We start from the raw sequence: 12,372 nt of genomic DNA on the forward strand, positions 1-12,372 counted from the left end.
ATGGATAAATAAATGTATGTATGAATGAATGGATGTATGTATGTATGGATGGATGGATGGATACATGGATGGGTGGGTGGATGGATGGATAGGTGGATGGATGGGTGGGTGGGTGAATGGATGGGTGGATGGGTGGGTGGATGGGAGGGTGGATGGATGGATGTTTGGGTGGGTGGATGTATGGATAAATGTATGTATGTATGGATGGATGCATGGATGCATGAATGGGTAGGTGGATGGATGGATGGTGAGATCCAATTGGCAAGGCCAGTTGAAATCTAATCAGAGAATGGGCACTAAGGATGAACCACAGGCACTTGAACTATGGATATTAATCAGCTTTCCACACTGTGACAAAAACTGAGGTAAACAAGGAAATAAGGTTTATTGGAGCTTGTAACTCTAGAGGTTTAAGTTCATGGTCTCGACCCCGTGGCTTTGGGCTTGTGGCAACAAAGCACATCGTGGCAGAAAGTGCATGGCAGAGGGGTCTATTTACCTCACGGCAGCCAGGAAGCAAAGATGGAGACAGGAGGGGTTCAAGGCCCCAATAACCCCTTCAGTCCTTCATTAGCTTATCTTCATGACCCCACTTCCTCCCTGCAGGCCCTGCCTTCTAAACCTTCTACCACCTCTAGCAGTACCACAGGCTGGTGACCAAGCCTTTGGAGGCCACTTATCCAAACTATAGCACTGAATTTGAGTCTCGGCTCTGCCAGTACTCAGAGAAACTACATCACTTGGTTCTTTGTCAAGGTTGAATGGAGATGATCTCTCATTCCGGGGGCTGCCATTAGGATTCGAGGATGTTTATCTGCTATGAGCAACATCACACAGGCCAGGCCTGGTACACAGTGCAGAGTCATCACAGTGTACGATCTATCACCCTCTTCACGGTCCCCATATATGAACAGGAAGACAGTGAAGTGGATCCTGGGAAGACTAACAAAGAAAGAATAACAACTGGTCACCTGTCCTTCCCTGGCACCTGGAACATTCCAGCATGTTCAAAGTCCCCAGAGAAGAGATTGTTTGAAGAAAACTAGAGGGAAGGAGAGAAAGAGGAAGGGAGGAAAGGAGAGAGGGAGGGAAGAAGAGGGAGGGAAGGATGGGATTTCTAATTATATTGAAAGCTGTTTCACCCAGCTTTGAAGAGTCTCCCAAATATTAACTTGAATATCAGCCCAATGCCAAAATGCCTACAGCCAGCTGTCAAGGAATTGGAGAGAAAATTATTATCAGAAATAGGGAGTCTCAAAAAAAAAAAAGTCTATCCTTTTTGCTTCCCCTCCAAAGTTAATTAAGTGTGGTGGTAAGACCCGCACTGTTTGGTCTCTTCATGTAATGAAGGGCTCCTCCAGAAATAATAGCCAGAGGATCTGCTCACAGGGCTGAGAGGCTCAGCTCACAGGGCTGAGAGGCTGAGGCAGCTGGAGCAGCAGAGGATGTCGGGAACCCTGCTTCAGCACAGCCATTCCGACCAGAGGAGGCATTTGTATTCAGACTGCAGAGAGCTCCAGGCAAGAGCTGGAGAGGAGAGGCAGGATTTATCATGTCCCTTGGTGATCCGCTTGCTTCCAAGAGGGTTCCTCTGGCTGTCATTTAGATTTCCACAGTCTCAATCCTTAGGAGAGCCTGCTGGCTGCTCTCCCAAAACAAAACAAAAAAGAGGGGCTTGTATAAAAGGGGTCGCCATGAAACAAGACCTGACCTTGTTTCTCATCAACTGGAAGCACAGGCTGTCACCACTGGAAGGGATGTGTGGAGGTGACCTGGTATCTGGGTGTTGTGAGTACAGCTATTGACTGAGTAGTCTTTGTGGGAGGGGGGAGAAGGAGGGAAGGAGAAGGGAGAGGGGGAAGGGAAGGAGGGAAGGAGAGAGAGAGGGAGGGGAGAAGGGAGGAAAGCAAAATGGAGAGCAGAGAACACACTGAAAATGCCCGAGAAGGTGGTAGAGCGGTAGGAAAACCACTTCCAGCCACACCGTGAACTGTTAGAGCGTTTAGGGTCAAGTGACCTGTGTGTTGGCTGACCTGGAAGTGGGAGAGTATACACTGCTAAATACAAACCAGGAAGACTTGGGCATGAGTGTTGAACACTGACCAAGGATGGAGTGGACAGATCATGGAGTCAGCAGACGACGCTATGTCTAGCCCTCTGCCTGCTTTTGCACAGGAGACAGGATGCTTTGAAATCACTTGGGGTGGGGAAATCAAGATGATGTTGTTGCAGATGAAAGCAGCATGAAATTCACAGTTCCTTGTCCATCACAAAGCTTGACTGGACCACAGTCCACGCCTTCTTTGGCACATGGTCCTCTGCGGCTGCTCTTTTGCTACAGTGGCAGAGGCGTCAATTCAGCAGACATCCTGCAGGCTGGGCAAAGAAAAGAATACAAGCTGCCTGGTTCTTCCTCCAAAAACATTACTGGTCCCCAGTTTAGAGTGCTCCCCACACTTAATAAGAGTAAGTTTAAGCCATTACTTTATCCACTCAATGTATCATTTCATCAACAGATAACAAAGGCTGCTGGTGGGGCCAAGCCCCAGCAGACAGCTGGGAGCGAATGAGAGCAGTCCTATCCTAGAACCCTCCCCCCTTTCATTTATTTTCTCCCCAGGGTATTCTATCCCTTACATCCTGGTACCCTTCACCACCCCATCACATGCCCTGACCAGCTTGGTCCTTCCTAAGGAAGGGTACCTGGAAGAGTCTCATGCCTCCTAGTTTCTCACCAGGCGATGAAGTCTGGAAAGATTCACCTTGGAACTGGCCTTGTTGCTGGTCTAATGACGAAGGGCTAAACACTCAATCTTTGCATTTTCAGCTCCTGCAACCCCAGAGCGGGCAGCTGATAGTCCTCAATCTTAGGCCATGGATGGAAGTGGGCCCCAGTCATACAGAAGGACATGACAGCCTATGTGTATGAGCCCTTGCACATAAAGCAAAAGCCACCTCAAGACACAGCCATCAGCACCTCAGTCTCCATGAGGATCCTAGAAGGTAGACACATACTACAGACCTGGAAGGAAGGTGATGTGGAAGACCAGCTGAGGACTGGGCTTTGAGCCTTGAAGACCCTGTCTTACTTATTCTTATGCCCTGTACTGCACAAGGAACAGCTTGATCTATTCCCACAACATTAGGCTAGTCACTAGACCCTCCCCAACCTTCCTTTGGCTTGGCCAGGAACCCGAAGCCCAGTGGTTGGAGTTGGAAGAGAAGTAACCAAGGCCCAGGGTGAGTGTCGAAGCTACAGGGCCCCAGAATGGAACCCAATGGCACTATCCATTCCTGTTGCTTAGACTCTACTGTATGGAAAGTCACCATCAGTTTGATCCTCACCACCCTCATCCTCATCACCATTGCTGGCAATGTGGTCGTCTGCCTGGCTGTCAGCCTGAACCGTCGGCTCCGCAGTCTGACCAATTGCTTCATTGTGTCCTTGGCGGCTACTGACCTGCTGCTTGGCCTCCTGGTGCTGCCCTTCTCTGCCATTTACCAGCTCTCTTTCAAGTGGACCTTTGGCAGGGTCTTCTGCAGCATCTACACCAGCCTGGATGTGATGCTCTGTACAGCCTCCATTCTCAACCTCTTCATGATCAGCTTGGACCGCTACTGTGCTGTCACAGACCCACTGAGGTACCCCGTGCTGGTCACTCCAGTTCGTGTTGCCATTTCTTTGGTCTTCATTTGGGTCATTTCCATCACCCTATCCTTCCTGTCTATTCACCTGGGGTGGAACAGCAGAAACGAGACCAGGGGAGACAATGACACCTCCAAGTGCAAAGTGCAGGTCAACGAGGTGTACGGGCTGGTGGACGGGCTGGTCACCTTCTACCTGCCTCTTCTCATCATGTGTGTCACCTACTACAGAATCTTTAAGATCGCCAGGGAGCAGGCCAAAAGGATCAATCACATCGGCTCCTGGAAGGCAGCCACCATCAGAGAGCACAAAGCCACTGTGACGTTGGCTGCGGTCATGGGAGCGTTCATTATCTGCTGGTTTCCCTACTTCACGACGTTTGTTTATCGTGGGCTGAGAGGGGATGATGCCATCAATGAGGTGGTTGAAGGCATCGTTCTGTGGCTAGGCTACGCCAATTCAGCCCTGAACCCTATCCTGTACGCTGCTTTCAACAGAGACTTCCGCATGGCTTACCAACAGCTCTTCTGCTGCAAGCTTGCCAGCCACAACCCCTACAAATCCTCCCTGAGGCTGAACAGTTCTCTGCTGTCCAGGAACCAAAGCCGAGAAGTCAGATGGCAGGAGGAGAAGCCCCTGAAGCTCCAAGTGTGGAGTAGGAAAGAAATCACACCTCCCCAGGGAACCCCAGACAGGTAAACCTTTGTGTGGGTTGGAGGTGCCGGGAGACACCCCACCCTCTGTGTGGGTGGCGCTGAGACCATTCCGTGAGCATTTTACAGAAATCATCTCTCATCCTCCAATGGCTCTCTTAGGTAGAACATCTACCTTCAGTTTTAGAAGGCCACATTAAAGGTACCGGAGATCTTATCAAGGGCCACAGAGCTGGGACCTGGACAATGTGCTACTCGCCCCAGAGCTCAGAGGCCCTTCTTTCTAACTAAATTGCCTTTCCACTCAGGTGACCTAAGTAGAAGGCCCAACTCTGCCACTTAGGCTTTGTGAGTGGTCAGTTAAAAACCCTCAGAGGAACACCCAAAAGCCATGCGCAAATCAGCTCTTCCTTGAGGAGTGTTCAAGTTAGTAGGGGATGAAAACGGAAGAGCTCAGAAGGTGGGGCCTCAGTGGAAACTAATGTGTGGGCCTTGTGTGTGGAGCGTGGAGAAAGACGGACATGGGGACTCAGGCAGGCTTTGGAAAGACGGGTGTGGTTAGCAGAGCTGAGCATTGGACAGAAGGCCACGACAGCCCCTTTGATGTGGGCAGGAGAGTGAGCCTGTAGATGTGTAAGAAGGAAGTTGCATTAACCCATGGATGGGGGGGAGAGAGAACAGCAAAGTCTTGTAGGCTACTTAAAAAACAAAAAGCCTACAAACATTGGGTATCCAGAGTGCAAGTGATAGCCGGGACAGGGGGTGGGAGCACAGCCACGAAATTCCACCTCTGAGAGGTGTTCAAGCTGGGAAGAGAAAAGAATCAAAATGAAATTTCAGTAAATTCCCTGGGGACAAAGTCACAGCAGGGTACTGAGGGAATCCATGGCACTGTCCTGGGAGGCACTCAATAAGGTCTCTGTGTACAGAGCCCTGTGGCACCGTCCTGGGACACACTCAGAAAGCTCACCGTGTGCAGGCTCCATGGCAGTGCCCTGGGACACACTGAGGTCATTTGCTGTATGCAAAGCCAGCTCCTCCATGAGTCATGAACAGACGATTGAAAAACACCTAACAGACAAGTTGCTCCTTAATGTGGCCTTTCTCTCTCTTCCCCCAGACCGTACCTCTGCCCCTACAGGGCTGGTCTGTGGAACAGACCCATTCGTTCATTCATTAGTTCATTCATTCATTCGCAAGCCCCTGTGATAGGCTCTGAGTTCTGAGGAGCAACTGTGAGGGCTGAACTGCCTCATTACATTCCTGGCCTACATCCCTTCTGTCCTCACAGGTGTCACCCCCTCCTAGGTGTGGAGGGTCCTCCCATAGATGTCACACCTGTCCCCCTCCCCTCTGTATCATTGAAAATCCCATTGCCCCTGCTCCTGAACTCTTGCTCCAGTGTCAATCCTGTCGTCTGGGCCTCCGGACTCCCCCTCTCAAGTCCACCCTCCACGCCAGCCCAAGGTCACCCTGCACGTGGAGACTCCCTTGTCCCAGCCTGATAGGTAAAATGCTCCCCTCAGGCACCTCAGTCTCCCTCTTCCATTCAGGGGGCCACAGAGCTGATCTAGTTCGTAGTGGAGGAAAAACAAAGATGCAGGGTTACAGACTAGACAGAAGAAAGTAGTCACTGTTTGGTTAGTGTGTCACCTTGAATCCATCATCCCTGCTCGCTCTTTAGCTAATATTCACCTGTTGATCCTGTTCCTTAAACATTCTCTCAGTACATGCTTGGCAGGAATGGCTGGGTCACACTGGGCTCCCTCCACTTGCTCTCTATAGAGGCCAAAGGAGGGCAACCGATGCCCTGGAGCTAGCTATAGACAGTTGTGGGGTCACCTGACACGGATGTTGGGAATCAGCCTAGGTTTTCTGCAAGAGCAGCACACTCTCCAGACAGCTCTCTGACTCCTAATCTCCACTTCACAGACGGGAAACCGAGGCTCAGAGTCCAGCAACACCAGCTGGGAGTTCCTAGCTGCTCCGCTAATGAGTACTTTCTGGACGCTGGGCACCTGGCAGGTCTGGATGTCCACATTTTCTTCTGTCCCCAGAGTCACCCTGAGGAAAGCCAAGGACAGTTAAGAGGCGGTGTTTGCCTGGCTCGATCATAGCTGTGGCAGTGAGTCCAGAGCTCAGGTCCTAGAGAGCTCAATTGTCGTCTGTCTTCGGCCTCTAGGAACTCAGACAGGCTTGGGTGGGGGTGGGGGGAGCAGAGGAGCCCACACACTTTAGAATTGCAGCAGACTAAAAACGGACAGCCGCTGGTTTTCTCTGCACTGCCTGAGTGACTGTGACCTTGAGCATCCCTCAGGAAGGTCAGCTCCCTGCTTTCCTGCTGACTGGCAGTTTGTCCTTTATGTCTGAGGGCAGGAACAGAACTTACCCAGCGCCTTTAACTCTACTCCTGAAGGGGACCGACCTAGATTATCCTGAGTGAAGCTGGTGGAGACCTCAGGAGAGAGGTTAGCAAAGCTGGCTGCTCCTACTTTCTCTGTGCCCGGGTAGCCAGCTCCCAGTTTGAGGCTCTGTCTGCCCCTTCCTCGGCCCTGCTGTGGGAACACCTCACCCGCCTGACTGCATCACTACAAGTGAGCTTTTACCAAGTGTTTGCCAAGGCCTTTGTTAGCTGCCTGAGCTGTCGGTACATAGCAGTGAACAGAACACAGACCCCGTTCTCAGGTGAGCAGTACTTCTCACATAGCGGTCCTGAGCCACTAGCAACTGCCCAGAGACAAGCCGACCAGCGGCAGGCTACCGCTGCATCAAATATGGTAGAACTAAGATTCCCATCCATGCCTGTCTGTCCTCCAAGCCTGGCCTCTGGCCACCAACAAACACCTGGACTTGAACCTGCCTCTGCTTTTGACAAATACCCCAGACACAGTCCTGTAGACACTGGAAGGGGAAGCTGAGGCATTGGAAGACTTTGACCTATCTGTAAGCAGAGCAGGTGGAGAGGCTGGACCCTTTGGGTCTTATCCCCTCACTCGCTTGCTCCCACAATCTCTGGGGAGATAAGACTCCCAGGCGGGCATCTAGCCTATCAGTACCTCTGAGTGTGCACTTCCTCATTCCAGCAGAGCTCTGCGGTTCTGCTCCTGACTTGACAAGGACCAGGTGCCTCAAGGGCTGGAGTATGAACCAGGTGCCTTCTCCTTCACCTTTCAACACTCCCCTTGCCAGGGAGCCAGAGTGTCCTCCAGTTCCTGAGTCTGCCTTCCTTACCTCCAAAACCACACAAGACCTTTCTAAAAATGTCTTGATAATGGGCCAACCCTTCTGTTGGGAATGGAAGTCAAGGCTTACCCAGCCACCAAAGCGCTGTACTGCTTGGAACCTACAGTTGCACTGATTTCCTCTTGTGTACATGGTTGACATCTCCCAGGCTACAAGACATTGTGCCACCTTTCAACTAGTGCTATATTTGCTCCCCTACACTGTAAGTTCCCTGAGGCTAGGCCCTGCCCTGTCACTCATTGCTGGATTCCCCGACAGCCAGCCTTGTGCCTGGCATGCTGGCAGATGTCCAGATAAATTATTGTCCTAGGTCTATGCAAACCCTGAGAAGATATGAATGTTAGTTACTTCACTGTAGACATCAGGAAACCAGCCTCAAAGAGGGTAGTGTAAGAGCCTAGGAAAACTCAAAGAGAGCTTGTTCCCTTTTCTTATACATCAGGTCATAGGGGGCCCTCCCTCGAGCCTTGACACCAGGGCCAGATCTCACAGCAGTATCCAGGCCCATCTCTGAGTCATAAAGCCTCAGACGGGAAGCTTTTCCAGACCCACCCACCCCCACCAGCTCCCATAGATAATCCTGGAAGAGAGAAGGCACATGACAGTAGCAGAGCATGCATCTCTAGCCAGGATAGCCTTCCATAGAGCCAAGCACAGCATGACCTTACTATGGGGTTGGGCTGCTTGGTTTCCTGTAAGTTCATTCTCTGGAGATGGGCCAAAAGATCTGTGGACATGCCAGAGTGTCATGTCTGACAGACACTTCCCCACAGGGGCTGTTACTAAGAGGAGTTTTGTGCATCGCCCTAAACTTGTTAGCTGGTTCAAGAGCCCAAATGCATTTATTTCCATCTTCTGACTCTCCAACAAGGCCTAGATTTTTGGCATGTTGATTTCATCATTTCTTAACGGCCCCTCCGCAAATATTAAAAGACAGTGATGCCCCCTGTCCCTGGGGTCCTGTTGGCTGCCTTGTATAGGTCAGATCTCCCTCTCTGCCCTGATGTCAACTGCTGCAGGTCAGGTAGACTCAGTATGAGTCATGGTGCCTCTACTCGCTGGTCGGTGACAATCTGAGGTCCACTCTCCAGTCTATAAAGTGGTGACAAGTCTCACTGTCTTTTAAAGGTGCAGGCCCTTAGCATCCCTGGCATATGGCATGTGTGTGAACAAAGGGGATTCTTTACCTCATCACCCATGTCTTCCTCTTCCCTGCCTACATCTCATCATTTCATCTTTCTTTCACATTTTCTCCCTCTCAGTCCAGAGACTGTCAACCCACCCATTTAAAGTGCACACACTAGTGCTTTCCAGAGCCTTCACAGAAGAGTGTGGCCAATGTCATAGCCAATTTTGGAGCACTTATCTTCCCCCAAGGGAACCCTATTCCCTACTGTTGTCACCTCCCAGTTCCCACAGCCTATTCCTGCATCCTCTAACTCAAAGGAAGTGCCCTGTCTATGTAGCTTTCCTGATCCTGGATATTTTGTGCCCGGTTTCTTTCATTTAACAAAATATTTCAAAAAATCCACTTTTCCTGTGTCTGGTCTTCCTTTATCCATTCTTTTTGTCTTTGCTTTCCTCTCCTTCCTTCTTTCTAAGGCCCATTCATCTTTCACCAGGATCGGTGGTGGAGGCACAAGGAGGTTCTGTGGGTCTTTGGACACAGATATCTCTCCATGGGCTCAGCTGAAGACCCAGTGTAAGGTTGTGTCTGGGACCTAACTGGCTTAGATCCTACCCTCCTCTTTACACCCCTCCAGGTGGCCTCAAATGCCTAGATACTACAAACCTGCTCCTTGAGCAGACAGCCATGGCCACAGATAACCACGGCCACAGACAGCCATAGCCACAGGCAGCATGGCCACAGACAGCCATAGCCTCATCTTCTTTCTCTGGAAAGAGTGTGGAATATGGGAGCCCCTTCTATCCTCAGTGGAAGTCAGGGTAAAGAGAATAAAAAGAGAAGTAGGGATCCCTGTCACAGTCTCAAAAGTCCAGAGGATAAATTAGAGCCCCAGAAGGAAACAGTGCATCCAAGGATGGGTGCCTTTGGAGCCAGATGGAGGTTGAACCCACTTCACCTTCTTCCCGGGACTATTCCTCTCCTCTGGTCTCTCTCCAAGGCAAGTCAGCAGGGGCTGCCTTCCTAGGGCCTTGGGGGGGAGGAAAGAGCCACAGCATTGCTGCCTTTACACCCTTAAGATAAAAGACTTCACCCAGCTGAGAAGACAGGAAAAAAACCCAAAGGCCCTTTCCCTGTGGGACCCAGCTCCCGGCAGCAAGCAGCTTGGGAGCACAAAGGAAGCGCCCCTATCCTTTACCCCCTCCCAGCCACCTGATGCCCTGGGCTAAACCAGGTTACAGACCTTCCCAGACCCACAGGAGACATCCCAGCAGGAAGCAGATGGGAAAAGCTTCTCTTCAGAGTGTCAGGCTCCGTATCTAAAATTGTAACAGGAAGAAAAGATCCTATTCCTTGTGTCTTTGAGGTACTGTGTCTAGTTCAGATGCACAAATTCTTACTGCCATCGGGGAATTTTCCACCCCGTTCAGCACAGTGTCACCCTGCTCAGCTTCTCAACCTAGGAATGGCAGGCTGTGCCATACAGATAAGGTCCATGGGAGGCCGGGATAGCCCAGAGCGTGTAAGTACAGACCGTGACATCTGGGCGGTCTATCTCCTAACAGTGAGTTTCTCAGATCATGTCAGTTGCTAAACAACACACACCTGTGCTCGGTCTGCTACCGTAGCTAAAAGGCAGCCGGGAACAAGTAAATGCATGAAGGTGGCTGTGTCCCAGTAAAGTATTGTTTATGGGCACTAAAATGTCAGTTGCATAACATTTTCATGGGTCATGAAGGGCTGCTTTACATTTTGATAGCTTTTTTTTTTTATTAGAACAAGCAGTAGGTAATATTGGATCCATGGACTGTAATTCACCAATGCTGGTACAGGGGTAAGATCTGAATACTAATTCCCAGCCACATTCTATCTGGGACTTTACGTATATGCTTTGCCCTCTCTAAGCCCCAGTTTGCCCATCTGAAAAAAAAATGGGAATTAAAATCATCTTCCTAAAAGGGTCAGGAGGAGGCTTCTCACCAGTTCACACACACTGCCTGGCACAGCTATGCTCGAACCTGGAAAGCAGGAGATTTTATTCCCCAGTGGCAAAAGTTTGGGGCTTCAGTGGATTTGTCTTGGGCCAATCCTGGGTTACTCAGATTGGCTCCTGAACCTCTTGTCCTTCCTTCATCTGAAAGCTGGGAACTTGGATTAGTCACGGGGGACTCTTCCAACAATAACTACATATAAATGCTTAACGAGGGAGTGAAATTATGCCCACAACCCCAACTGTGATGTGTCAAGAATCTCTGGCAGCAGCCAGAGGAATATGGTTTTCATACTAATGAGTCACTTAGCGTGTGGAAGAGAATGCAACAAAATTTGTTCTTGTCAGGATGAGCTACAGGCTGAGCAGGGCAGGTGAGGGCATTGGCAGGCACCAGCCAGCCCTGCAGCAAGCTCTCCAGCCTTCAGAACAGGCAACCTGGCTTCTGGGTGGTTCTGTCTTTACTATAGGGGTGTCTGCTGGCTGCAACCCTGAAAAGCACTCATCCTTCTCTGAGACTCAATTTCCTCACCTGTAAAAGAGCTGGTCTGCCCCTGCAGAGACAGCAGGGAACCCCGGTTGGGGTGACACTGGTATTTATGCAGAGCTGTTTGCAGCAGAGTGTTGGGAGCCAGGGTGGGATAATGTTGGAGGGTGTCTACATCTGTGAATTCCCTGACGGGGAGGATGATGCCTTCCCTGCCTAGAGATAAGGAGTGAATGGGGGCCCTGTAGCAAGTGCTGAAGAGTGAGTGGCAGGTATTGATTGCCACATGAGCATCAGTAGGTCTTCTTGTCCTGTATGTGACCCACGCAAAGCTGCAGGAGACAGAGCGAACTTGCCTTACAGCCCACATAAGACAGTCCTGTGTTGGAGAACCACCCACATGCCGTCACCACCCACTGACTGGAATTCAAGATAGGTGTCAGGGAAGTCCCTGACTCTATTACTTTCAGTTCATCCCAGATGAAGGGCAAAAACAGACTAGAGACAAGTCCACCCAGGCCCAGCCAGTTAAGACGATGAATTTAACTGGGGTGACAGGAGTGTGCGCAATTCAGACAGCCGCAGCCTGGGAAGCCGCCCCCAGCTTGAATGAGACCTCTCAGACACTACCCCATTGCAGCTCCCTGTGCAATCTGCAAGTGGCTGCACCACCCAAGGGTCTCCTTCTCCAAAGAGAGTGTTCACTGCTGTATAAGCTCGAGAGGAAAGTCGCTTGTAAGTCTTATGACTCCTGAGCCACCTTCCCCCTGTTGTGGGGAATGTTAATTTTTGTTTAAGTAGAATCTACAGCTGAAAGTCGGAGAATCATCATTCTTCCTGCCACGGACTCCTGAAGTAACGACTCTGCACCACCTTCCTCTCCCTGTCCAGGGGCACATGGGGTCCCCAAGTCACAGTGGAAAGATGGAAAGATGAGTCTTGTGCCCTGCCCCTGTGAGAGTTAGCCTCTAGCTAGCAACTTGTGTTCTCTCTCTCTCTCTCTCTGTCTCTCCCTCTCTCTCTCTCTCTCTCTCTGTCTCTGTCTCTCTCTGTCTCTCTCTCTGTCTCTCTCTGTCTCTCTCTCTGTCTCTCCCTCTCTCTCTGTCTCTCTCTCTGTCTCTCCCTTTCTCTCTCTGTCTCTCTCTGTCTCTCTCTCTGTCTCTGTCTCTCTCTCTGTCTCTCTCTCCTGTCTGTCTCTCTCTGTCTCTCTCTCTGTCTCTCTCTCTG

The 12,372-nt window shown here is 50.6% G+C and overlaps 1 protein-coding gene across 4 annotated transcripts in view; it reads left to right on the forward strand.

The window, feature by feature from the left end:
- The window catches only part of Hrh2 (histamine receptor H2), a 39,260-nt gene that overhangs the window by 19,732 nt on the left and 7,156 nt on the right, over positions 1–12,372 (forward strand). For 2 of the 4 annotated variants that reach the window (XR_003377532.1, XM_026782833.1), the window contains exon 2: positions 2,828–4,341. Coding sequence is in view for 3 of the 4 variants with exons in the window: in XM_026782833.1 (XP_026638634.1) it covers positions 3,269–4,341 (1,073 nt within the window). In the remaining variant the exon portion in view is untranslated. Of the gene's footprint in view, positions 1–2,434; positions 2,467–2,827; positions 4,346–12,372 lie in introns of those variants that run through there. The other 2 variants (XM_026782834.1, XM_005355192.2) reach the window with 2 other exon arrangements.

This window comes from Microtus ochrogaster, chromosome 16 (assembly GCF_000317375.1).
Source record: "Microtus ochrogaster isolate Prairie Vole_2 chromosome 16, MicOch1.0, whole genome shotgun sequence".
NCBI lineage: Eukaryota > Metazoa > Chordata > Mammalia > Rodentia > Cricetidae > Microtus > Microtus ochrogaster.